General features: G+C 44.2%; 1 protein-coding gene across 3 annotated transcripts; it reads left to right on the plus strand.

The window, feature by feature from the left end:
* The first annotated feature begins 744 nt into the window (after positions 1–744).
* On the plus strand, positions 745–26,220 carry bcl9l (B cell CLL/lymphoma 9 like). 3 transcript variants are annotated; one of them, XM_023961631.1, is made up of 10 exons: positions 919–1,323; positions 16,158–16,417; positions 17,089–17,150; positions 17,330–17,715; positions 20,868–20,987; positions 21,210–21,384; positions 21,469–21,553; positions 21,964–24,241; positions 24,326–24,580; positions 24,682–26,220. In XM_023961631.1, the coding sequence occupies exons 4-10, from the start codon at positions 17,397–17,399 to the stop codon at positions 25,791–25,793; spliced, it is 4,344 nt and encodes a 1,447-aa protein (XP_023817399.1). In that variant the 5' UTR covers positions 919–1,323; positions 16,158–16,417; positions 17,089–17,150; positions 17,330–17,396; the 3' UTR covers positions 25,794–26,220. The 3 variants fall into 3 exon arrangements, with proteins under 3 accessions (XP_023817398.1, XP_023817399.1, XP_023817397.1); XM_023961630.1 differs by lacking the exons at positions 919–1,323; positions 16,158–16,417 and adding an exon at positions 745–877; XM_023961629.1 differs by lacking the exon at positions 16,158–16,417.
* Positions 26,221–26,238: the final 18 nt, after the last annotated feature.

Consider the following 26,238-nt stretch of genomic DNA (forward strand, 5'->3'; position numbering starts at 1 on the left):
TTCACATTTCATGGATTCAATGAGTCACGTATGTGTTTAAGATTTATGATTAAGACTAATTGTTATGGCATTGTTGACATGTGAAAGTAAATGCATGGATTTGTGTCTTTTACTTTTTTATTTTCCAATATAAATAATGACATCTTAAGTTTGATATGTAAAGATTAATATCTCATTTGTCTTCTTTTGGTTTTAATTGCTTTAAATAAATTAATTCCTTCTGTGTAAAATCTGTTTTGGTTGAGATTTTTACAATCATGTTAGTGATTTCCAGAGTAAAGTAATAAAACTTTTTTTTCTATTAATTTCTTGCAGTTTACAAACAAAAACTTTTACAGAAAAAAACGTTTTGTTTTTTTTTACAAAAGTTTTTTTTTGTTATGACTTTAAATCTTATTTTACTTTTTTTTCTGTTTACAAAAAAAGTTTGTTCACAAACAAAATGTTTCTATTTTTTAAGAGTTTTTTCTTCTTTTTACTACTAAATCTTGCCATTTTTACTTTTTTTGGTCTGGGTGCCCAACAACTTATAGTTGGGAGTTTTATTTTAAAGCAATATTTTTTCTTGTTTTTTAAGCTTTTCGCTTAAATTTTTTTTTGCTTTTTTTAATTTTAATATTGACAAAACAAAAGACTGATTTGATGTTGTTTTATGTGAACTCTCAGTCCTTTGTTTGTGGGGATAAAACTATTGATGCCTTATGTTTTTGTTTTCTTTAACTTGATGGATTTCCAGCCGCTCTTGCTGCCCGGGCCGCTAGAGGGCGCATCCACCTGAGGGGAGCAGGACTGGCGGAGCGGCGCCTGGAAGCACCGAGCATGAAGTGTCTGATCTGCCGCTGCGGCTTCAGTCTTTCACTGCCGAGTCCGATGAAATGTAGGTCAAACAGGCCGGCTGGCTTCCGTCTAAAGTGTGGTGCGTTTAGGTGCCCGTGGTTAATTGCACTGTCACGTGTGAATCATTTGAATATTGATGGCGCAGAAGCGTGTCAAACAGACGCATCCGTGCGGTGACATACGGATGCCCGTGTGGCCACACTGATTATTGTCAGATATGGACGCGCACAGAAACGCAGCCTGAACCGTGGGAGTCATGAACCACTGCGAGGTGACGCGTCCTCTGATTTCAACAGAAACTTCCACCTAGACACGCCGATGTCGCTCCTCGGCGCCTGAGCCCCGTTCCGACCACCACGTCCCCCTATCAACGACGCGATCGGGACCCTTTTGGCGCAGTGAGACCGCGGCGGCTGCGGCCACTCCGGGGAATGTCGGCTGGCTGCTGTCAGTCCTGACATCGGCCTCTTCTGATCTCCATATGGGGTAAAGTACACCACATTTCCCGACACTGTCACCGCCGGCCCCGCCGCGTTTCGCAGCCGCCCTTCGGTGCGAGCGGAGCCGCCTAACTTTCTGCGCTTTTACACAAGTCAGCGCGACGCTAACAAAGTTCGAATCCCGGCACGAGCGCGTAGCTTAGCGGCGGATTAGCATGCTAAGTTAGCTCGCGGAGCGGGGCTGGCAGCCCGGCGCCGACAGCCCCAGCAGGGGTTCACGGCGGGGGCAGGAGCGCTGACGGCCCCCAGCAGGACCGCGGGGCTCCCGCATCCGTGCGTGTTAAGACAAATACGTATTAAAAATAAAAATTAGCTCGTAAGCTAGCTAAAGTGGCAGCATTAGAATGTCTTTGTGCTGAACGGGGATGTTTGTCACTGCAGGCACGCGGAGCCTCAAAATCACACCTCCATCATTAAAACTGCCCCCCCCCCCCCCTGCACTCACTAAATGCTGGAAAGATTCATTAACATTTATTTGACTTATTACATGAATAACAGTTCTGACGCACTCCATTTGCTATATATATATATATATATATATATATATATATATATATATATATATATATATATATATATATATATAAATGAAATGAAACATTTCTTTTATTGTGTGTGTGTGCGTGTGTGCGCGCGCGCGCGCTGTCCTAGTCTTTTAAAGTACTGGCCCCCCCCCGTGGTGACCCCGCCTGACCAGCCTGTTGAATGTGCTGCGCCTGAACAGGTCTCAAACACCTACAACTTTGCTCTCCTGCTGCCGCGTGCCTGCGCACGCGCGGCAGACACCGCCTGCGCATGTAGATATCCTGGTGGACTATATATAGCATCTTAACAGAGTTTGCAACTTGATCCGAATTGTCTTCTGCAGCTCTTTTCCACTGGAGGTGAAGCGTCTCTGGGCTCCGAGCATCCTACTTTTCAGGAAATGAGGTTTTGTTCTCACGTTTACGCTTCATGTGACGTCACTGAAGCATTTATTTAAGCCTGTTTTGGTTTTGCTTGCTCATTTGAATGTGCTTTGTCTGCACATGTCCTCTTAACTAAAGAGTGGCTGGGGAAGTATGGAAAGCAAAAAGCGACAAAATTCAACGACTTGAAAAAAAAAATCCATCCAGAAAATTTTGTTTAAAAGAATTAATCATTATCACTACAATGTTTTTTTTCTTTTGTATTATTATACTATCATTATATCATTACTCTATAGGTAACAGGACCTAAAGGCCTCTAAAATGCACCACAAATGCAGGCGACTGAGAGAAACGAAAGAAGAAACAAAATAGAATCATTAAAGCAATAAAAAGATACAAAACAAAGGAATTTAAGAGTAAAAATAACACAAATGTATAAAACGTGAACATTTTGTTGACACCAATATTTATTTAAGGCAAATACAAAGAAAATAATATAAAAGCTAAAGAATAAGTGAGCACAGATGCCTAGTAATAATGTTAAAATAATTTAATAAAGTTGCAGGTAAGAAAAAAAGATGACTAATTTAAAAGGAGGAAAAATCTACATTAGAATAGTTGAAAATTAGGAGAAAATATATTTAGAAATATATAAAAAACCAACATATTACTTGTATTTTTACAAAATATTTGTCTTACCGATGTGATTTAAATTTTTTTTTACAGAAATTCTTTTTACCTTTTAATTTAGAAAGGAATGATGCATTGCAGGTTTTTTTAAAATCTAATTTCCATTAAAATTATCTTTGGATACTAAAAGAACATTTGAAAAATATTCAATAGTTTCAAATAAAGAGCCTATATAATGCTTTTAAGCCTCTTGGAATAATCTCTATCCCTAAATATGATCATATATGACCTTTGGCACACTAACGAATGGTTTTTGTTTGATGAAGTAGGAGTTATTTTTGCAGCTCTTTTTCCAACCCGGGAGAAAGACGACTTGATCTCTGAGGCTCCGCCTTTCGCTCCGTGTGGGTGCCGCCCATTTCATGACATCATCCTAACGCCGGCCTCGGCAGCGTGTCTTTTGTTTCGCCCTCGAAAACATCTGAACAAATGACGGCGTGTTGCCGATCACCGCTTGCTGTCCTCTTTGGAAAAAGTTAGGAGAAGACTAAGCAGTCGCGTTCAAGTCCCATTTCTGGAAATTCTGGTAAATTATTTCCCTCCACGACGATGTTTCAGGGCAGGAACTTCATTCTACAATAAAGGCGTTTGTTTGTAATAGGAGAAAAAGGAAAGTTTTACTTTGTGACAAGGCAGGAAAATCTCCAAACGTTGGGATTTTCCAGAATCCGTAGTGTTTTGGAGACTTCCCCCACATCCTTGTTGAGTGGGTGTGGCGGCTCCTTCCCGTCCTCTCCAAGCTCCCACTGCGTCCAAAGTGCTTCTAATCTACTCAGGTGATCTGAGAGCTTTGGGGTGAGTTACAGGGAGCACGGCAAAGGTGAGCCATGAAAGAATAATGTGACACTGAGAGCGTTTCCTAACGACGGGACGCTGCAAGGCGGCTGAATGAAAGCGGCCCTTCTCCCGGCGTTCCGTTGAACACGGTGACCTCGGCGCCGGTGGGTTTCTCTCTTTGGTTTGCCCTGCATAAGCGGAAAGTGGCGTGGATGTGTTGAGTCATAGCAGGGACGTTCAGGCGGACCGGTGAGAACGCCCCTGGTCATTTGAAGTCCATCACGGAAACAGCGAATCAACCATTGAAGCTCGTTTTTAGGAAAAAGATCAGGGGTGCACATTTGTTTCTGCTTCCCATTCAGACAATTTAGAGCTTAAAAATTTCAATTTTTTGAGGGAAAAAAAAAAAAAACTTTTTTGCAGCGTTCCAACAGAACCTTGGCGGTGCGTCCTAAAGCCCCGCTGTGGTCTCCGTCTGGTTGGTCCTCTTTAGCTGTGATGTATCTTTCTCTTCACTGTCATTTGGTGGACGGCGCTGGCTTTGTCACCTGATCACCGGTGCAGCTATAGACTTAGCTGAGAGGTTGTAGAACAACTGTTTTCCTTAGTAGTTGTTTAAACGTTGATAAGAAACACAAACAATAAACTGTTGTTTTTTTGTTTAATACATTTTTGGCATAAAATTATTATTCAAAATATTGTGTAAAGGGCTTATGTCCTGCTTTTCTTAAGCCTTTCAGGGTAAACTATATCCATAAATATGATCGTATATCTTTGGTACACTAAAAGTTGGTAAAATAGGAGTTAATTTTTGCAGCTCATTATCCAACCTGAAGTAAGGACGACTCGATCTCTGAGGCTCCGCCTTTCTCTCCTTATGGGTGCCGCCCATTCCATGACGTCAACCCACACCCAGGCCCCCGCAGCGTGTCTGCGTTTCGCCCACGAAAACAAACATCCAAACTTTCGCAAAGATGGAAATATCGGTTAAATAACTGGAAAGCGTTTAGCCGACACCGCTAGCTTCGCAGAGAAAGTGGGTGTGTTAGCCAGGGGGCGGAGCTGGCAGTGCAAACTCTTCCTGGAGGGGGCTGTCCGTCACTTTGTGACATCACATTGTGAGGACTCGCTTGTTTTCGTGGGTTGGGAGGGGCGGGTGCTTTAGAGGAAGACTAGAAGTGCGAATTGATCCAAATGCCGCTTTGGGATTTTTTTTCATGAGGAATTAACATAAAACACTTAAACGCTCAAATAGTTGATTTATTCTTTTATCTTTTTTTTGGCCTTTTAAATTTTTTTTAGAACTCTAGATTTTTTAAGAAGAATTTACGAGAATAGTACACTTCCTTTGAGCCAGTGTGAAAGGTCACCTAAACTCATCTAAGATGCGGTGTGAACTCTGGTGTCAAAGCGCATCCAGAGTGGAAGGCCACGTAAATCAGGTGGGAAAACGTAATTTTTTAAGAATTCAGAAAAAAGGGAAACAAAATCCAGTTCTTGTTCATTTCTTTCCCCGGGAGTCTGTAGAAAACTGTTGTGACCGATCAGACATCTAGTCGAGGTGTAAATCCAAATCCCACCAAATGTCTTTTGACTGAAAACTGAAAATCCACTGGAAAGCTATAAAGCTTAAATTGAACTTGAAGAACAGAAAACGATCCCGAAAAATTGGATCTTCTGCCCTGTCCGTCCGTCTGTCAGTGAAAACTCTTCAAATTGAATTCAGGTGCTCTGAATTAGAGCTGGCACTAAGGTTTCTTGGCAAATGCTGAGAGTCCAAGCTTCTCTGGACACAGAAGGCCTTCAGCCCGTAGCTCCTCTTTTTCCCATCTTTTTCCACGCATGCCTTGTGTCCACGGTGACGCTGCAGTTCAGCCGCGCTCCTCGCCGCTGTTGGCCTTCTTCTCAGAAAGAGCTGGAAAGGAGACGACCCTTGACCCCCCGGGGAACATCAACCCAGCGCTCGCCTCTCCTTGAGTTGAGACAAACCAAACCGGATTTTTTTTGTCTTGAATTCTGGGAAGTCTTCCTCTTTGTTAGCGTCGGTCTGAGATGAATCGTGTTCCAAACTTCAGTTGGACTGCTGTTTTCAGCACTTGTTGAGTCTCGTATGAGTTCGAGATTTATGACTTCTTTGGTTAAGAACCTTTACTCGGAGATGCTTTTGTTTGTGTACTCTCCTTCACCATAGCAACAACCCATCTTTACTTTCCTGCTATCACCTGCCCCACAATGCACCACAGGATCCCAGATCTTTAATGCTTTTCTCCAAAGATCTGTGGAGGTCTTTCCATCAGAAGGTGATTTGACGGACGATGCGGACTGACGGTTCCGCCCGTCAGAGCTTCTGACTGAGGAGACTGAACCGTGGGCGGAGGTGTGAGCCGCTCCTTCAGCGAAGGTTGGAGCTGTGCGCTCAGACCAACATCCGATCGGTCGGTGACCTCTGCAGGAATCTGATACCGAGCATTGATTGGATCAACCCTGGATGCAGTCCTATTAATAGACCAATCAATATTCCTCAACGGCGTTATCGCTCCGACATTATAAAGACATTAATATCTAGTATCTCCTGGAATCATCAGATCTCACGTTCTGATTTGACTGGTACAGGTATTAAACTCTTCCTTCAGTTCCAAAGTGTCATTAAAGCTGCCATTTTAGCTGGTGTTTGTTCAAAAGCTGGAACTTGATTCATAAAGTTGTGTCAGAGACATTGGCTGGAAATGAGAACTCAGTTACTTCTAAACTGACCAATCGGATGCCTCAAAAGTATTTTTCTAGACCCTTGAGTCTTGTGTAGCCCGCTTTCAAATGGTAGGGGCGTGGACTTCCAACAAGATCACTTCTCAATGGCGAGAGTGGTTGCCATAGAAACAATGACTTGGACGGAGCGTACGGATCTCCGACTCCAACACGGCGACGTTCATATAGTTTGTTATTTTATCACACAGAGGGAACAAAATGGCAAAAAGCTGCATTCGGAAAAATGTAACTTTTCTTGGTGAAATAAAGATTTTATACAATTTAACTTGGAGCCCAGGTTGCACGTTGGTGGAGTGGTAAGCCCTACACTATTAGACTTTTCTGTGTGGTGTCTGCATGCAGGCGGTTTTCTCCTGGCTCTCTGGCGTCCTCCTGCTTCATAGGTTAGGTGACGCCGCTAATTGTTGGGCGCGTCAGTGTGTAGCCAGGCAACCGACGGGCGACCTGTTCAGGGTTTACCCCGGCCTCCGCTGGGATAGGCTCCAGCAACCCGGTGACCCTAAAAGGGATCCAGCGAGTTAAGAAAATGGACGGGAGATTTTGAAATCTTAGGTTCAATCCCCGGTTAAACCTAAAAGAGATGCAGCGGGTTTGGATGGATGGGTTGGATCACCATTCTATTTATTAGCAGTTCACCTCTGCTATGAAAAACACTTCATCTAATAAAATCAACTCAACTTTTCATTAAAGTCTTTTTACTAAGGTTTTTTTTTTAATGTTTAATGTCGGCCCTTATTTTGGGTAAAATTGATGCAAATTTGTAGTTTATTTCCTTGTTTTTCTGTCTGAAGGTTGAACCAAAGCGCTTGCAGTTGTCGCAAAAGTTTCCTCACAAAAACAAAGGTTTGTTTTTTGTCGCCTCATTTTTGGAAGAAGAGCTGTTGGATGAAGAGCGGGCCGCGATGAGACGTCTGGGCATCTTCAGCCCACTGAGGGGAAAGTCTGTGCAGAGAAATCCGGGGATCGAAATCTTCCTGACGGTGTTTGTTTCAGGAAGGACGTGTCCGTTCCTCCCGTCTTGAGTTTCGTCTCCTCCGTCCTTCGTTTCTGCGGTTTAAACTTGAAAAGCTGCAGCCTGTATTCTGACCCAGATTTCAGGGAGGGGTTTATTTCGTTAGCAGTCACACATGTTGTGTTAGCCGTGGCCTTGTCCTGAGTGGGGGCACAAAGTGACAAAGCGCATTCAACTCATTTCTCTTATCTCGGGCCGCGTTCTGACTGGCGCCAAGTGCAAACGCCGTTTTGTTGGCGAGCTCTGAGCGCGTGCAGCTGGAGGCGCTCCTGTGTCGGGACGTCTGAGCGCTTTGAGGATCCATCGTTTTCCCTTTTTGCTGTGACTTTCCGGACTCTATAAATAACAGCTCTGTGACCCACTGGAACTAAATCAGAGCTCGAGTTGTTGCACGCGCCCCCTGCGCTCAGATACCACACTCTTGCAGTCCGCAGTCCTACCTCCCCTTTTTTTATTGGGGAGGGGGGTTTATATCATCCATCAAACTGCAGCTTTGAGCTGTTTGTGTGGCTGCAGGAATGCATGCGTTAAATCCAATTATCACAACCTTAAAAGACCCGGCAGCCCTCGCAAAGAAGGCCTTGTGATTCCTTCCCACTGATTGGTTTAAAGCATAATTCAATTCCTAAATTGAATTTATTCCGAAGTTAACAAACATTTAATTCATCATCAACCAGTTGAACAACAAAAAAACATTTTCAGCTCACAATGGCCTCCGTAACCAGGAGAAAACCACAGCATTTTCTGTTTATCTATGTTTATAGGATAGTGCTATAGGTCGCCCACTGCAGTACTCAGCAGTTAGCAGCGTCTTAAAACGTAATTTATAGAGAATTAATCGCAAAAAGGGATCCGACCGCAGCCTAAAATAAAGACCCAGTTGGTTAATAGTCAGTTCTAATTTATGTTGAAAATGTTACTTTCTTTAAGTCTGAAGAAACTCAGATGTGACATAAAATAAAGCAATAGTGAGTTTTTCTTGGGTTTGGTTGATGCAGCGACGGAGTTTTCATTATTTTCTATTTAGCTGGAATAATAAACTTTTGCCCGTTCTGACGGAACAAACGTGTCCGTGTGGTGAACGCACAGATTCAAACCAGCATCCCCTGCAAACACCGGGACTGTCCGTTGCGATGGAAACACAACACGCGCTCCTCAAACGCTTCAACCATTTACCCATTCAATGCCATTCAAACAGATTCTTCTCTCCACTCCCAAATTTGTTAAAACTATATAAATAGAGAAAACGTTTGAAGCTTTAGCAGCTTTCAGGATCCATTGGAATTATGCTTAGAGTGCAGAGCTCTTTCTCTGTTTCTCTCCAGTTCAGAACTGGTTGGAGTCAAGTTCTTTGCTTCAACAGTTGAAGCTTTTGCTGTTTTTTCTTCACTTCGGCATTCCCAGGAATGATGTTAATTCTGGATAAATGGTTGGAGAGTTGAGCTTCAGTGTTAAAGACTTTCAACAAAATGACAGGGCAGCATCTCTGACTGCTGGTGCGAAATGTGGCCACAGATGAGGGGAGCGACGCACGAAGAGGTGCAAATAATAAAAACGTGGAGAATCTTCATGTGGTGAAGTGAAGAGGAGCGGCTGCTTTTCACTAAACAACAGTCAGGGATCTAAGAGGAGCGGTCGCACCTCCTCTTGGGTTTTCGCCTCCAGCATAGCTATGGTTGGATTTCAGCGTAATCCTCACATATATGTGGAGTCTGAGGGAGAAACCGACCCGGAACTCGGGATCCTCCACGATGACCTAGGGTTTATCGGAAATCAAAGTTTTCGTTTGGCGCTAAAGCTGCAGCCGCTGTGTTTTTCTCTAGAACGGAAAGTCACTGATAATAATGGAAATTCAGGTTTCTATAGAGCCATCCCCTTGGTGTTCATTTCAATTGAAAGGGTTTGAAGTCATCCAACTGAAAATAATTTTAATTTATAAACAAAAATCTGAATATTGGTATTTGCAGTATTTTGAGTCTTTTCGTTTTTTGCCTTGTTGCTGGTTAATTGAACTTCCTCTGTTGCAAAAACAAAAAAACAACAACAAATACAAAGTCAGGCTCTTTTTAAATGTTCTTAATCCAATTTTCCTGTTGAAAAATGTGTGCTTTATTTGGCAGCAGGCTCTCAGACGGTCGCTCTGAGTCTTTTATCTTCATCAAGTCCCAGCTTTGACGGTGTTTGCTTCTGGTTGTGGATGCAGACGCTTTTCGAAAGTGACAGTTCAGATGGTTCAGTCATACTTAGAAAATGTAAAAAAAAAACAAAGTCCTTCTGGGTAAATGCAGAGCTTCTAGTCAGACCAGCCCGGTTCAATCTTTGCTGTTCGGTGAGCACTCCAGCAGGAATCCTAACTACCAAAACAGCTTTTGTCCTCTCTAAAGATGCACCAGTGCTTCAGAAATAGTTTGACATTTTCTGTTGATTTAAAGCGTAAAGTGCACGTGTTTGTTTGAGGGCGTTTAAAAATAAGAAGAAGAAAAAAAAGTTCAAAAACATGTAACAGGAAACTGAAAGAGGTTGCTAAAAATAAAACAAAGAAGTGTGTAACCTGCAAACGCAAAGACTTAAAGGGACAGTACCTGAGACGGGTCCTTTTGGAGGAGATTAAAAGAAGAAAAGTTAGAAAGTGATTTTTTGCTGAATTTAGCTGGTTCCAAACCTGCGTCATAATAAAAGCTTTGATGGATTTTCTCACAAAATTCCGATGTTTTTCCTACTTTCTTCACTCTTTGTGTGTTTACACCAAGCCCATTTTCTTCTTGGAACTAGGAAGTACTTAATGTTGCAGTTCAACAAATGACCACTAGAGGCTGTGTTCAGTTTCAGTTTTAACAACTTTACACCAAAAAGAAACATATTAATGGTCTAGTTTGAAGCTATTTTTTAATCATTATTGGTGTATTTTTGTTAGAACTCTGGGGTGTTCTTTAATTTTATTTCTTTTTTCATGATTTTTGCGCTCAGATGGAGTAACTTCACTGATTCCATCCAGTAATTGTGGGTTTTGAAGTTCTGTTTTTTGTTTTTTTCTTTCGCAAAGATTATTTGCACATTATAAAAAATGTAATGCAAAGGTGCAATGTAAACTGTTTTAAATACTCTCTTGATATACTTTTTTTTTTAAAAAGCCGCGTTGCTCATCTGATGCTAAAACAACTTTTCAAACATTCTTAGGGGCTGAAATACAGAGAAACTAAAAATATGTTTTCCAGTGGTTTGATTCTAAAAAGATGATTTCCAGAAGACTATTTCCTCATCAATCCCAGTTTTAGGACTGGTTGACATTTCCTGCTAGGAGGCTGAACTTTTTCTAATCTGACCCCACTCATGCTGAGTGTCAACAGGGTGGCATTGGGCATTGTCCTTCTTTTTAGAGTCTTTTGTTGTGGATTTGAACCCACAACAGTCTCAGGGCAGACACTTTACCACTAAGCCAGCAGGGTGTTGCGTCATTGGTGGAACTCATCTGATCCGGGTGGTCAGCGGCTGAGGTGGAGAAATCCGTCAGCAGGACACCAACATGGGGACTGAACTCCGCTCAGTACAACTGGTTTGCCTTGATAAGTTTGGTCTAAAAGCAACATTTTTATTATTATTTATTTTTTAAAAACTAGAAAAATTTGATTTGGCTTCTCAATTCTTCACTCTTTAATCTGATCATCAAACTCTTGGATGTGGAAGTCCACCAAGTCCAACCCCTAAAGGTCCAGCTTCTGAATTTACTCACAGCAAAAGAACCGGATGCGTTATCATGAGGAAACCTCTTTCTTCCATTTGAATAACATTTCTTTCTTGTAACTATAAAAATAATTGGATAATAAAATGGATATTTAAAGTAAAGGTTTACCATTTAAAAACGTGATTTTTCTTCTTCTTCATTTGCTGTGTTTTGTTGCTAAATAGAAATGGATCTGGGAACGTTGCCTGCTTTCTTAGCCCAGCAGACTTTTTTCTGAATTATTGATGGAAAATCTGTCGTCTAGAAACTACAGGAATCTTTTCTTTCTTTTCGGTGTGAGGAGCCTGGAAATGCAAGACTGCTGCAGTTGGTTGACATGTAAGCAAGAACAACCAAAACGAATCCAATACTTCATGAATCAAACATTCTCTTTGTCTTTTCTGACCAGGTTTTGATGCAACATCTGTGATTAGAGATGTTGTTTTTTTTTTTTTTTTTACATACTCCGCTTCTACATTGTTTTAGTCTGTAATGGTCATCATTTAAACACTTCAATTGTTCTTCACTTTAATTCATCGTTTTTTTTTTATTTGTATAATTTATTAGTGTAACAATAGAGAAAATAAGGATTTGGTTGATAACAAAACTTGTAATGTAATCGGGATTTTCAGATGTGTCTTGTAGGTTTTAGCAGGTTTAGCTGCTATTTCGGTCCATTCTTCCACGCAGATCTTCTCTAGAGCTGTGATGTTTTGGGGCTGTTGCCGGGCAACGCGACCCTCCGCTTGCTCTACAGATTATCTTTGTCCAGAAGCGGGCGAGACCACTCTAGAACCTTGAAATGCTTTTTATGTAGCCACTCCTCCGCTGACTGGGTGATGGGTTTGGGAACAATGTCACGCTGGAAGCTCCAGCCGAGTTTCATCCTCAGTGCTGTCACTGATAGAACATTGTTTTTGCCCTAAAATCTCACCATACATGGATCCATTCATGCTTCCCCTCATATGGATTAGTTCAGCTGTCTGCTTTGCAGGAAAGTAGCCCCAAACCATGATGTTTCCACCCCTGTGCTTCACAGTTTGTATGATGTCTGCAGTCTAACTCCTCCAAAGTGGCGTTCATACCAAAGAGTTCAATTTTGGTCTCTTCTGACCACATGATCTTCTCCCAATCCTCCTGGATCATCTAGACGTCCTCTGCAGAACTTCAGACGAGTCTTAATGTGTGCTGGTTTAAGAGGGGGACTTTTTGAGAGCTGCAGGATTTGACCCCATGATGATGTGGTGTGTTACTATAGTAACCTTTGTTACTGTGGTCCCAGTTCCCTTCAGGTCACTGATCAGTTCCCTAGTGTAGTTCTGAGCTGCTTCCTCACCGTTGTCAAGATTGTTTGATCCACCAGGATAGATCACAGGGATATTGCTTTTCTTTCATTTTCTAATGATTGCTCCAACAGTTGATGTCTTCTCATTAAGATGCTGCTTATTGTAGATCGGTTCATTCCAGTCGGGTTCAGGTCTACAATCATGTCCTTGGTGTCCTTTGACAGCTCTTTGGTCTTGCTGGAGAGGTTGCGGTCTGACTACAGGTGTTTTTTATACAATTCAGTTCAAATAGGTGTCATTAATACAAGTGACTAGTGGGGAATAGAAGAGCTTTTTAAATAAAAAGGAACAGGCCGGTAAAGGACGGAATTCCTGCGTATTTATTGGTCCGAATACTTATTTTCTGCACCTTTTATAGAAATGAGTTCTTTAAAAATCAAACATTGATTTCTTCATTTCTTTTTCTACATTGTCCCTAACACTAGAAATGTTTCTATGAGCGTTACAGACCAAAATGATTTATTTAAGAATCTGTGACCGACAAATACTTTTATTGCACCCCACAATCCAGATTAACCAAAGTCAGAGGTTTTTCTTTGCATCTGCTTATTTCATATCTAGTCTTACGGTTTTTATGTGGGCAAAACTCTCAGATATAAAAACAGGAGTCCTCACACTCGAGTATGCTTGTGTCTCTCAGACAGTTGTCAAACCGCAGAAAATGGCATCAGTCTGCCAGGCCGCCTGGAACAACGAGAAAAGCTGGAATGAATGAGTTCAAACCCACTTTGGCAGACGCAGGCCAGATAAGATGGGTGGAAAAATGAGTGTCTTCCTGAAGGGATATTAACTTTGGTTTTACAACCCTGATGTTATTGTAAATTAATTGCACATCAGCCGAGCTGATTGGATTTAATGCATCACTGAAATGTCACCACAATTAAGCACCAATTATTCCTGGAGCCTCCCCATTAAATCCACTCGTGAGTTGAGGTCAGGACGTGAGGAAAGCAGATGGCACCAATTAAGTTTAGTGTTGCTACTCCAGGTGTGGCTGATCAGCTGATGGGTTTTTATCGGTGGAAATTAGAGCTGGTGGCAGAAGGGGTGGCACGCACCTGTATCAGATATTTAAGCTTTTTTGCTACCAATGAAAAATGCGCCCCTCCCCTTAATTGGGAACCAATGTAAACTCTAATAACGTCAAAACAGTTGTTTTAAACCTATTGGCTGTATATGAGAACTGGACTGAGTGACCCCACCTCCCTCGCATTCCAAACAGGAAGTACCTGCTGGCTCCAAGAAGTCCAACTCCCATAGACTTCTATAGAAAAATAAACAGTTGTTTCTCACTCATTCTATTGGTCAGAATAACCATTCTTGATCTGCTTCCTTTTTTAAAGCGTTTTCGTGCTAATCCTAATTTTTTCATGATGTTTTTTCTTTATTCCAACCTATTCAAGTTATAAACTGGCCAATCGGAGGCTTTAACAAAAATAGGTGGTACCCACTGGCCCCCACGTCCAACGTTTGAGATATTTAACATACTACGGAGCGGAAGAGATGTGGACTTCCAACAAGCTTACGGTTAAAGAAGCGATGACTCTGACCGACACGGACCTATCACTGCTTACCGATAATGTCTGGCTCCAACATCGCGGCGTTTGCAACACGAAAAAATGGCAACTGAGTCTACTTCATTTTGTTGGAGCCGTAAGTAAGTTCTCAGATACAGTCGATGTTTAACCCTTTAACACCGGAGATGTTGCCTGCATCATCTCAATAACACGCGCTCTCTGACCTACCGTAACTCTGACCGTTGGCGCAATCAACTCAAACCGGCGGAGAAAAGCAGCTTTTTTTTCTCCACGTCAGAATCAGCTGGAAGTAGCTCAATTGCGTGAACGTTTGAAGAGTTGCGATAGCTCCCCACTGGAGCTAAACCGCCGGTGATAAACCCTTAGAAAGAAAACCCTTTTATTTTGGTCTGTCTGATGTTTTAGCATTGGTGCCAACATAAAGCTGCCACCATTTATCTGAAGCCACCCTCCAGTGGTCTTTTGAGGAACTGCAACAAAATAAATGATATATTGGTTTGCCTGAGCCTATTCTATCTTTTATATGATAAATTGGTTTACATGACAAAAAAACAGCCTAACGGTAGTCAAAAACATGCAGTTTGTCAAAATGCCACGCCCCTTTCCGTGCCATTCCATCTCCAAATTGTTATATTTCATTAAAATAAATGAGGCTCATAAATATTTACCTTCAGCACAGTTGTTGTGGATGTCTAATCGTAGACGTGAAGTTGATTTAGTAAACTGGACTTTAAGTCAATGAAGTTAACCTGTTTCACATTGGAGTGAGTGGGAACCAACTTGCTTGTGTAACCAAATCAGTTACTCTACTGAACTAACTTGACTCCTGCTGCTTTCGGTTTTGAACCCACCTTCAATAGGAAGTCAAAGCTTCACACCAGCTTGATGTTGACAGGAAGTGACCTCATAGCAGGATCGCATAGGAGCTGTTTTGAAGGGGTTTTATTGGACACCCGTCATGAAAAGCTGCTAGTTTGGGTTTTCTTTGTTAACATTTGTGGTGAACCATCAGCATGTTTGTGGAGTTGTGTTTAAACTCAAACACTCATTGTTCATTCTTGCTATGTTGAGTTTTCTGACAAATGAGCCTAAATGCCCTCTGGGATGGGGTTAATCTGCTGACATGGCCGTCTTGTCCTTTGATTTTTATCTCAGTTGAATTGGACGGCTGGAAGGGGGGAAAAAGATTATCAGGGATTTTGCTTAGTTTTTTATTACACGTAACAATAATAAAGGGCCAATTTGAAATAAAACTTGACTTAAAAGTTAGTTAGCTTTGGTGCAAAAATACAGTTTTTAAAGTTGCAAGTTTATTTAAATTTTTTTATTCAAATCGTCGTGAATCAAAAAAAAGAAAAAATGTTGCTTTGAAAAAAGTTTGTATTTGTGCCACAAGCTCCCGGCTCCGCTCCCTTCTGATTCGTCCACTGTGTACGTCTTCATTTCCTCGTCTGAGCTGGAATCTGGATTAGGATTGTACGGCTGTATAGCTCCCATATTACTCACCATCTTTTTTTTGCACCGGTAATGTGAGGTTGAGGTTGTGAGGGACTGACTGTAAGCTAGCTGGAGAGCGGGGAAACGGAGGGCTTTGGGCTACAGTGAGGGGATAAGGGTCAGGGTTGCTCTGTGAAAACGGCCCGTAACCCGGAGGCGAATTTCTAATGAACTCCTGCTGCTCTGGAGAAACTATGTCCTAGAAAATGACGAATTCTGGCTAAAAACCACAGATTTAATACTTAAAAAAAACAGTAATGCTTTAAAACTAAATAAAAGTTGATTGAGTGGGACTTTAAGCTAAAGCTACATTTCTGTGCTCTTAGACACACAATTCCTTTATTTCTTTGGGTAAAAAGCTATGATCAATATAAAGTTTTCAGCAACTACAAACAAAAGCGTAAATATGTACAATAAACAAAAGAAGCTGCCTTCTTCCTCCGAACAACACTTCCTGCTGAAAAGACCATCAGGGATTTCTGAGTATAAAAACATTTCTAGAAATGTATCAACTGGAGCTGAGGAAGAAATCCTGTTTTCTTTCTCTAAACTAAATTCTCTGCAGGCTCGTCTGCGGCAGAAATGGCCGTGAAGCTGGCATTGGCTGGAGATAAGCCTATCTGTCGGTAATCGCCCCCTCGAAGGTCAGCGTCTCACCATATGATTCGTCTGCCCGCCTCCCAGTTTGTTACACAAAGCAAAGTGAGTCACACTTGGTCAACAGGAGCCGCCTGTCAGTTAATGAGTGACCAAGTCCTCCGGCGCCAAACAAGTCGCCTCTGTGTGTGCCGGTTAATGACTGACCGCGTCTGTTTACCTGCCCAGGTAAACCTCTTTCTGGAGTGGGCGGGGCTTTCTGCTTTGACCAGCCATTTTTCAGCAGAGACACGTGTAAGGGGGGTCTTGTTGAGACTTGTGTGTGCCCTTTTTTTGGGGGGGGGGTCAGAACATGGGTCCAAGAATGCAATAAGCTCCTCTGATTTTTTCTTTTCTTTATTTCTTTTTTTCTTCGTGAAATTCTGCAGTAACGTTTGTTGTTTCAGGAAAGCTAGAAACAGAGAGCCAGGGCTGGGGGGGGCACCTTCGGGGTTGGATAAAAATAGATCAAAGGTCTAAAATATTGTTTATGAATAAAGTGAAATCCATCATCGGAAGTAAAAAGTAGCGTTTTGGGTTTTTTTTTGTTCGTCAGACTGCGAGGGAGAGCCGGCGTTTCGCTTCTGACAAACGTCTGCTGGAGTTTTTGTGGTTTGCAAAGTGTTTGGTGTTTAGCGGGGGGGGGGGGGGGGGGGGGGGGGGGGGTGTGTCTGCAAATTTCAGCCCCCCCCCCCCCCCCCCCCCGACCCCCCAGCTGCAGATGCGTTTTGATCTCTTAAAGGGCCAGGTGACGGCCTGTTTGGCCTCGCCGGCTTCCCTTCTCCCTGAATTTGCCCTCACAGCTGATGGGAGCAGTTGCCCCCCCCCCCACACACTCATGGTTGCCCTCTTGTCCTCAGGTGTGGGGGTCCGCAGTGGAGCAGCGTGGCTGAGGGTCAGCTGGTCGTCTTGCTGAGAAGAGGTGAGGATGAATGGGGATGGTCAGAATTTTTCAATTTTATTCTAAAATTTGAAATAATTTTAATAAAATGTAAAAAAAAAAAAAAAAAAACAATGTTAAACAAAAAAAAAACAACAAGAAAAATGAATAAATAATAAGACAAAAAAAGTAAGAATAATCTGGATTTTGTTCTCCATCAGGCTTCTCAGCGATGTGAGCTCCACCACCAGGCTGCACTTCTCCACACAGAAACCCGCCTCCATTCAAATGCACACGGACAACACACTGGCCAGTCATGGCAAGCAGGTCAGCAGCGACAGCCAGGCCCAGATGCCCGGCGCCACCCAGCAGCCTCAGCTGCAGGGGAGCGCCGCCAACGCACACCTGGGCTCAAAGGGAGGAGCCAAGGCCACCCAGATGTCCCACAACAGCTCCGGGCTGAAGGCCAGTGGCCAATCGGTGGGCGGCGGTGGGGGCGGCGGCGTTGCAGGGATGCTGAAGCTCAAATCCAAGCGGAGCGCCTCCATTGACTGCGGTGAATCGAGGAGCGCCGCCCCTTCGGTCCTGGAGGCAGACGCCAAAGGAGGTAAGACACGTGCAAACACAGAAAAGTGTCAGCATCTGCCCCCACATCGCTTCCCTGAACTTTTATCAGGCAGATCTTTACCCGAATTACCAGACTACGTGCCTCCTCCACAGCAGGAAGTCATTACGAGAAATGAGAGGACAGGCGAAGTGTTCTCTCCCTCAAATGTCCTGACCTTTCGCTGAGGCTTTAGGGTTTCCCCCCCTGGCTTTGATGGCTCATGCCTGCAGTGAGGTTGAGATTGAAACTATGATTCGTCATCCCGGCGTGAGCGCTGCCAGGGTGTAGGTAAATATCTGTGGTTCTGCTGGAGGTGTCTGATTTGCATTTGTTTGCTGTTGATTATTCAGGAGCTGCTGCTCTGTGAAACTCCTCCAGGCTTCCTGTTCACGACTCCAACCTTTAGGCGGACGTGAGCTCTCGCTCGTTCTAGCACCAGTCACGCCTAGCCGACCGACTGAAGGCCCAGAAGAGCCAAAAACTCGAACCTAAAAGCTAAAAAGCTCGTCTGGCTCTTTTTTTGCGTTGGAATAAATGTAAAGACGTAACCCTTTAGAAGTTTTTGACGTATTGCAGTATTTTACGCAAAGTTCTAATAACTTACCTTTAAAGCAGTTCTTTGTGGCGATTGGTACAAGCCCATCTTGTTTTTCTTGTCAATACTTTTCATTATATTAGACAAAAACTTCACAATGAATCTGAAACTGTACAATAAATAAAAATTAGTTATTTTTTTTACTGAAAAAATAAAAAAAATTCAGAAAATAATGTTTTTATGTCTTATAATAAGGATCAAATGTGTATAGATAAAATATTAGTGTACTTATCCCCCAGAAAAATTCAGAAAGAAGCTCAAAATAATATAAAAAATGTATAAATAAACTTCAAGTCCTGGATGTTTTTTAGCTGTGCTCTCTTTCTCTTCAGCACAGAAGTTCCTTGTGCGCATACATGAAAAAACCTGCAACAGTTGAGTTTTATTCTCAAGTCTACTTTATCTTTAGTCCATATGTTACAGAAAATCAACTGAATTTATACTTACCATGTTTTCTGGAGTATAAGTCGTATAATTTTTTTCTCATTATAGAGAAAAATAACACCCCTATACACACACATAGAGACACACATATTTATGTGTATATATATATATATATATATATATATATATATATATATTACAGTGAGGTCAATAAGTATTTGATCACCCTGTGATTTAGCAAGTTCTCCCACTTAGAAAACATGGAGGGGTCTAAAGTTTTCATCATAGGTGCATTTCCACAGTGAGAGACAGAATCTGAAGAAACATTCAGAAATCACGTAGTACAATTTTTTTTAAACAATTTATTTGTATATTACTGTGACAAATAATTATTTGATCACTTGATTATCAGATAGATTTCTGACCAGCAAAGACCTGCTGTTCTGCTTTTAAATAGTCCAACTCCACTCTGCTCATGATTCTAAATTAGTTGCACCTCTTTGAGGTCGTTAGCTTGCATAAAGGCACCTGTGCAAATCAGTGAGAAGTCTAACTAGCAACATGGGCAAAACCAAAGAGCTGTCAAAAGACACAAGAGACAAAATTGTAGACCTTCACAAAGCTGGAAGTGGCTAAGGGTGAAGCACGGGGGGGGAAGCATCATGCTCTGGGGGGGGGGTTTCTGCACAGGGGACAGGACGACTGCACTGTATTAAGGAGAGGATGAACGGGGCTCTGTATTGTGAGATTTTGGGCAAAAACCTACTTACCTCAGTCAGAGCATTGAAGATGGGTCGTGGCTGGGTCTTTCAGCATGACAATGACCCGAAGCACACAGCCAACAAAACCAAGGTTCTGGAGTGGCCTAGCCAGTCTCCAGACCTAAATCCAATAGATAATCTTTGAAGGGAGCTGAAACTCTGTGTTGCTCAGCGACAGCCCCGAACCCTGACAGATCTAGAGAAGATCTGTATGGAGGAGTGGGCCAAAATCCCTGCTGCAGTGTGTAGAAACCTAGTAAAGAACTACAGGAACCATTTGACCTCTGTAATTGTTAACAAGGGCTTCTGTACCAAATATTATTGTTTACCTCAAGTGATCAAATGCTTATTTGTCACAGTAATATACAAATAAATTGTTTAAAAAAAAATTGTACTACGTGATTTCTGAATGTTTCTTCAGATTCTGTCTCTCACTGTGGAAATGCACCAATGATGAAAATTTGAGACGCCTCCATGTTTTCTAAGTGGGAGAATTTGCTTAATCACAGGGTGATCAAATACTTATTGACCTCACTGTGTGTATGTGTGTGTGTGTATATATATATATATATATATATATATATATATATATATATATATATATATATATATATATATATATATATATATATATATATATATATATATATATATATATATATATATATATATATATATATATATACATAGATGTACATATATAGATATACATATATATGTGTGTGTGTAAATATGCGGCCGACGAAAACAAAAGGTCGCCTCTTTTATGCCGTCTCTTTGTGACAAGGTGGCAGTCCGCCTCCTGCTGACATTTTGTCTCCATTGTCATAGCAACTTTCTCTCCCGAGTGCACAGTCACCGGTCTGCAGTTATGTAAGCTCATCTGTTGGAAGGCAGCACAAACGCGGCTCCGGACCGGCGCTCCTTCCAAATTATTTTACACTCATCAAATTCAGAAGCTGTTTGTGGAGTGTAATCTAAGTCAGGGGATTCCCGGTCCGGATCGGACATATAATCCCTCAGCTCTGCGGTCCCCGCCCTGCTGGAGGAGTCCTGAATACCTCCCTTGTGAGGGCTTGAGGTGGCGGGCTGGTGAGATGCTTAGATCGCCATAGCCAGCCTCGAAAAGCAGCTTTTCCTTTTCAGTGTTTGGAAAACTCACACCAGTTAGTTGTTTTGGTGCTACACACAGTTCTGGTGACACATCTGACATCGATCTGAAGACCAACAGTTCTGTCCAAAACGAATAAACCTCCATTTTTGACTAAAAACAGACGGAAAAGGGAGGAAGAAAGCTTTTTAAACCTCTAATTCTTTGTTTTTTTCCTTGTGATCAGTGTCATTTTTCTTATCTCTGAGATGTCCTCATGCCGTGGCGTGTAAGCACTTCTCAGCACTCCTGTGTTTTCCAGAGGGGGTTCAGCGCAGCAAACGCCGCTGCGTTCTGGCAAAGAAACAGCCGTACAGCGGCGATGAATGGTGCTCTGGACCGGAGACGGACGACGAGGACAAGCCGCACGCCGCAGCCCAGCGTGAGTCTCACTCCATCCTGAACCTCACTGCCACCAGAGTAATTGCCGTGGCAACAGTGACCCCCCCTTCTTTTTGTTTTAGTTTTTCCAAATGCAGTAGCAGTCAGATCCTTACTAAAAGATGCTCACCCCTTTTCTGCTGTTTGGTGCTTTAGCTCCATCTAGTGTTGAGCTGCGGCAATGTTTGCACCTCTTTCAGGTAAAAGGTCTTTCTGTCTGCAGGTGAACGAGGACTCGCGGCTTCCATCCAGGGTCTGTCGGAGCGCCTCTCTGTCGGAAACGGATCCGAACCCACCGGTCTGCTGGTGGGGTGTGGGGCGGGCTCAGGGTTGAAGGCGGAGCCTCCCCAGCCTTCACAGCAAATGCTCTACGTGTTCTCCACCAGCCTGGCCAACAGGTGAGAACTGTGTGTGCATGAGCGTTTGTTTTTGCAAAGTTTTTTTTTTCCTTTTGTTTATAAAAACCTTTCTTCACATCACAGTGCTGCAGAGGCAGTGATGAAGGGACAGGCTGAATCCATCCTTCACTTTCACCAGCAAAGCTCCCCACACTCTAAGCTGGAGCAGGTCAGACGTTTAAATTGAAGATGTTGTGACCACCTCTTGTTGATTTAATTCAAGAATTTTCCCTCACATTTACCAGAGTTTCTACTTAGATTAAAAAAACTTAATTTTGGCCATTTTAGACCCACCTGAGGAAAATGGTGTTTTACCATGTTTTTGTGGCATTTTTCTAAAGGTGGCGGACATATTAAGAAAATTGCGTTTCTGAGAATATCTGTATTCAAATGGTTGTGAATCTGGACCAGATTAAAAAAGTGTTTGAAATGTGATGTAGAAAATACGCTGAGCAGGCCACAAGCTGCCTGCTCACTCCATTCTGAAGCATCCACATGCAGACGACTAGATCCACGTACGTCTTTGTTTTCCTCGTCTGAGCTGGGATCTAAACTATTCAAATGTTTATTCTGCTGCAGGGCCAAACTCCAGGAAAGCCTTCTAGCCTGTTGGAAAAGATGAACACTAGCACTTCTCCGCGCACCGGAACCCCAAAATCCCAAAGTGGAACTCCACGTCCAGCTTCTGCTGGAGTCGTAGCTCCTTCTGCCGGGACACCCCTGTCGGCAGGACACTCTGATACTGAAGGCAGACCAGGCACCGCCCCACACAGCAGCATAGCTTCCCACAGGTCCGACGGGGGGAATAAGGTTACACCTGCAGGCCCTGAACCTGGAAATCGAGATGGCTCTGGAAGCATCCCATCTGGAAGTCCTTCCATCCTGTCTGCACACCTACAGGGGGATGCAGTCCAGATGAGCGGCGGTGGTCTTTCCAAGGAGCAGCTCGAGCACAGGGAGCGATCTTTGCAGACTCTGAGGGACATTGAGCGGCTGTTCCTCCGCAGTGGGACGGCCGGAGGTCCTGGAGATGCAGGAGGCCCCAACCATAATACTCCTAGTAACTCTTGCAACCTGAATAATAATGGTGGTTGTGATCGGAGCGGCGTTGAGGACTCTGGTAACGGTACGAACAATAATTGCACTAGCATGTCTTCAGCTCTGGTTTCAGCCGAAGGCCTGAAAAAATACGAGGAACCTCTTCAGTCCATCATTTCTCAAACCCAGTCTCTTGGTGGTCCTGCCCTTGACAGCCCTCAGATGGACCCCCAACACCAGATGTCTTCACCTGGAGATGACATGAGCCCCTTGCCAGGACCAGAGGGGCTCACGCGAGAACAGATGGCCTGGAGGAAACTTCAAGAAGAATACTACCAGGAAAAAAGACGGCAACAGGAAATGCATTCTGGGCCACATCCACAGCACTTTAGAATGAGTGAGGTGGGCGTGCACGGGGAGCTAGTGATGATGAGAGGGCCCCCTCCTCCCTATCACAGCAAGTCTGGAGATCAGCAATGGGGTCCCGCCAGTATGATGGCAGGAGGAATGGGTGGAAACGGAAGAATGTTGGACATTCACCAAGAAGGACCCCGTGGCCCACGGTTTCCTGGACAGATGCAGAGAGGGGGAGGGAGCTTTCCTGGTAGTCCAGGTGCGGTTTTACCCATGGAGGGTCTTGGGCCTCAAAGGTCCGCTCGGCAGGGGATGATTTGGCTGGACGATATGCCCAACAACATTGGTGGTGGGAACTTCCACGGTGGCTACCCGGGTGGGCCTCCACAACATTTGCAGAGCGATCCAGAACTGCTGACCCGGGAGGAAATGTTTCGCATCATGGAGAAGCGGCACATGCAGGGTCTCCCCAGGTATGAACTTGAAAGACTAGCTAAACACCAGCAGCAAGGAAACCTGGGACCAAGAATGTTGGAAAACCTCGCTGGCCCAGACTTTCCTAATTTAGGAATGGGTCGGGGTCCACTGACCAATCGAGGGGATCCTATGGACTTTCCCGGTCCAAGGGAGATGATAGATTCTTCTGGGGGTGGTCCTCAGATGAGGGACTTGGTGAATTCTCCACTAGGGTGTAACATCTCAATGAGCATGAATCCTCAAATGAATATTCAGCAGCAGCAGCAGATGATGCTTTTGCAGAGGCTAAGAGGAAATCATCCAGGCGGAGGATTTTTGAGCGAAATGTTTGGCGCCGGAGAGATTTCACGAATCAACGCCTCACAAAATGGAAGAGTGTCAGATAAGGGAATGGTCCCTGGATCCTTCCAGTTTCCTAATCAAGCTCCCTTCCCTGGAGAACAGTTGGACCGACGGTATCTTCAGCAACCGGGCGCTGACATGTTTGGACCAGACAACCTAGATCCAAATCAGATGGGAGGCACATCGCGGTTGAGCCACATGCCGCTGACCGGGGGACTTAGAGGCGCAGACCTCAGCTCGAGGCACACCTCGGACGTACAGGCGGATCTAAACCCCCTGACCTCTCCCTCTGTGCCTCCTCATCCACTCAAGTCCCCATCTTTCAACCAAGAGCCATCGCCTCTTCTGCCCTCCCCTTCCGCTCCAGCACTGAAGTCACCTATCACTTCTGCAGGCCATCGCCATGCCCCTCCCTCTGCATCAGGCGCCGGGACCCCCTGCTCTTCCTCAATGAAATCTCCTCAAATATTGGGGTCTTCCAGCCTTGGTTTGCACTCTCCCTCAGCCTCACCTGGACGACTCAAATCTCCAGCCATGGCTCTGGCATCTCCAGGGTGGGCTTCTCCCAAAACAACTCTTCCAAGTCCTGGAGGCCCAACAGGTGGGAAGGCACTGGGCAATGGAGGGAGCACTTCAACGGAAGCAGGTGGGTCCCATTGTAGATGTTTCCGACCAAGATTGTCTCCTGTTGTTGTTGAAGCTTTACCATGTGTTGCTGTCTTCTTTACAGGTCAACCACTTCCCCCGCGCAGTTCAAACTCCACCCCTGTTAGCCAACCAGGCTCCATGAATCCCAACATACCGTTTACCTCCTCCCCTGATGCCACAGCGGCCCAGAATCCTTTGTCCCTGATCATGTCTCAGATGTCCAAGTACGCAGTGCCCAGTTCTACTCCCCTCTACCACGATGCAATTAAGACCATCGCCACCTCTGATGATGAGATGCTCCCAGATCGGCCCCTCCTCTCTGGCGTCAGCATTGGAGGTAAGAAAACGAGGACAAGCCCCCTCGAACAGATGAGATGACATGAATTGTTCTTTCGAGTTTCTTTTCATGTTTGCACTGAATGTGTTGTTTCTCTGTAGGAAACATGGGGAACGCTCGCATGTCACAGGGACTCGGACCTCACAGTAACCCTCAGAGCCCCATGGGCTTGATCAACCAAGGCCAGCTCTCCCATGATGGCTCAGGAGCTGTGCCTTCCCCCCAAAACCAAATGGCCATGCCGGCCATGAACACTGTAATCATGAGGAGTGGGGGGCATGCTGAAATGGGGCCAAACAACTCATCCTCGTTGTCTCAGACCCAGATGGCAGGTTTTCCCCGCATGCAGCCACCGCCGCCGCACAGCTCCATGCACTCACCGATAAGAGGAATGTTGCAAGGGTTCTCTCAGTCCAACGAAGACACTCAGGCTCATCAGCAGCTACAGCTGCTGAGCAAAGGCCCCCCACCTCAGCGCCCCTTTCACCGCTCAGACTCCTTTGCCTCTCTTCCCATGAGTGACGGTCCTGACCTGAGCGAGGTCATTCGGCCCACCCACACAGGGATCCCCGAGTTTGATTTGTCCCGGATCATTCCTGCCGATAAACCCAGCAGCACCCTTCAGTATTTCCCCAAGAATGAACCACATCAGGGGGCCCCGCCCCAGCAACACGTTCCCCAACAGCTTCTCAAGCAGATGCCTTCGTCTGGCCTTCATCACGGCAGCAGCCCTTCATCCAACCCCCACCTGGCAAGCCTGCAGAACATGGCTGAGCAGCAGCTGCCACCCCACCCCTCGCCCGGGGGAGTACGCCAAAACATGGGCATCTCTCCAGGGGTCTCCAGGGGGATGGGCCCCATGTGCCCGCCAGGACATATGATGGGAAGGACAGGCATGATGCCTCAGCCACAAATGCAGCAACACCAAGCCATGATGCCCAACAGCCTTCTGCCTCACCCTCCCAGTCAGTACGCTGGCATGATGGCCCCCAGCCCCCATAACATGATGACACAACAAAACCTTATGATGATGCAAGCAAAACAGCGAGCAATGCCAATGCCGGGGGAGCCCTTCGGACACCAGGGGCCCGTGATGGCCCCGCCCCACCCCCAGGCCGGCATGATGCTCCCACAGTCTCTCAGACAGCGGGGAATGTCTCTGGATAGTCCTGTGGGCTACGGCTCTGGAGGAATGGCCAACATGCCGTTCTGATCCAGAAAAAAAACGTCTCATTGTTCCCATCGTGTCCACGTCTTTTCCATCGTTACTCTCCTAATTGGTTAAAAACAAATCAGTGTTTATCACGTTTTTAAATTACAACCAATTAAAAAAAATATATTTAAGAACCATGTTGAATGAACCAAAATTTAAGCCATTTTCTAAAATGCTGTAAAATGTGTACATTTGTTCTTCAAAAAAAAAAAAACTCAATGTATTTGTGCGTGGGAACAGAGGAGTGCCTACAATTTCTATTTGCTTTAATATCATTGATCTATTTTCACCAAATACCAAACTGTTGTGCAGAGATATCAAATCAAATGTGTATCTGCTGTAAATAAGATGCGATTTGTGATTGTTTGCAGTTGTTCTGTAAAACTGTGTTTTAATAGAAGTCTACCAATAGAGCAGCGACCTCCGAGTCGGGTTGTCGTCTGGG

This window comes from Oryzias latipes, chromosome 13, assembly GCF_002234675.1.
Source record: "Oryzias latipes chromosome 13, ASM223467v1".
Classification (NCBI taxonomy): Eukaryota; Metazoa; Chordata; class Actinopteri; order Beloniformes; family Adrianichthyidae; genus Oryzias; species Oryzias latipes.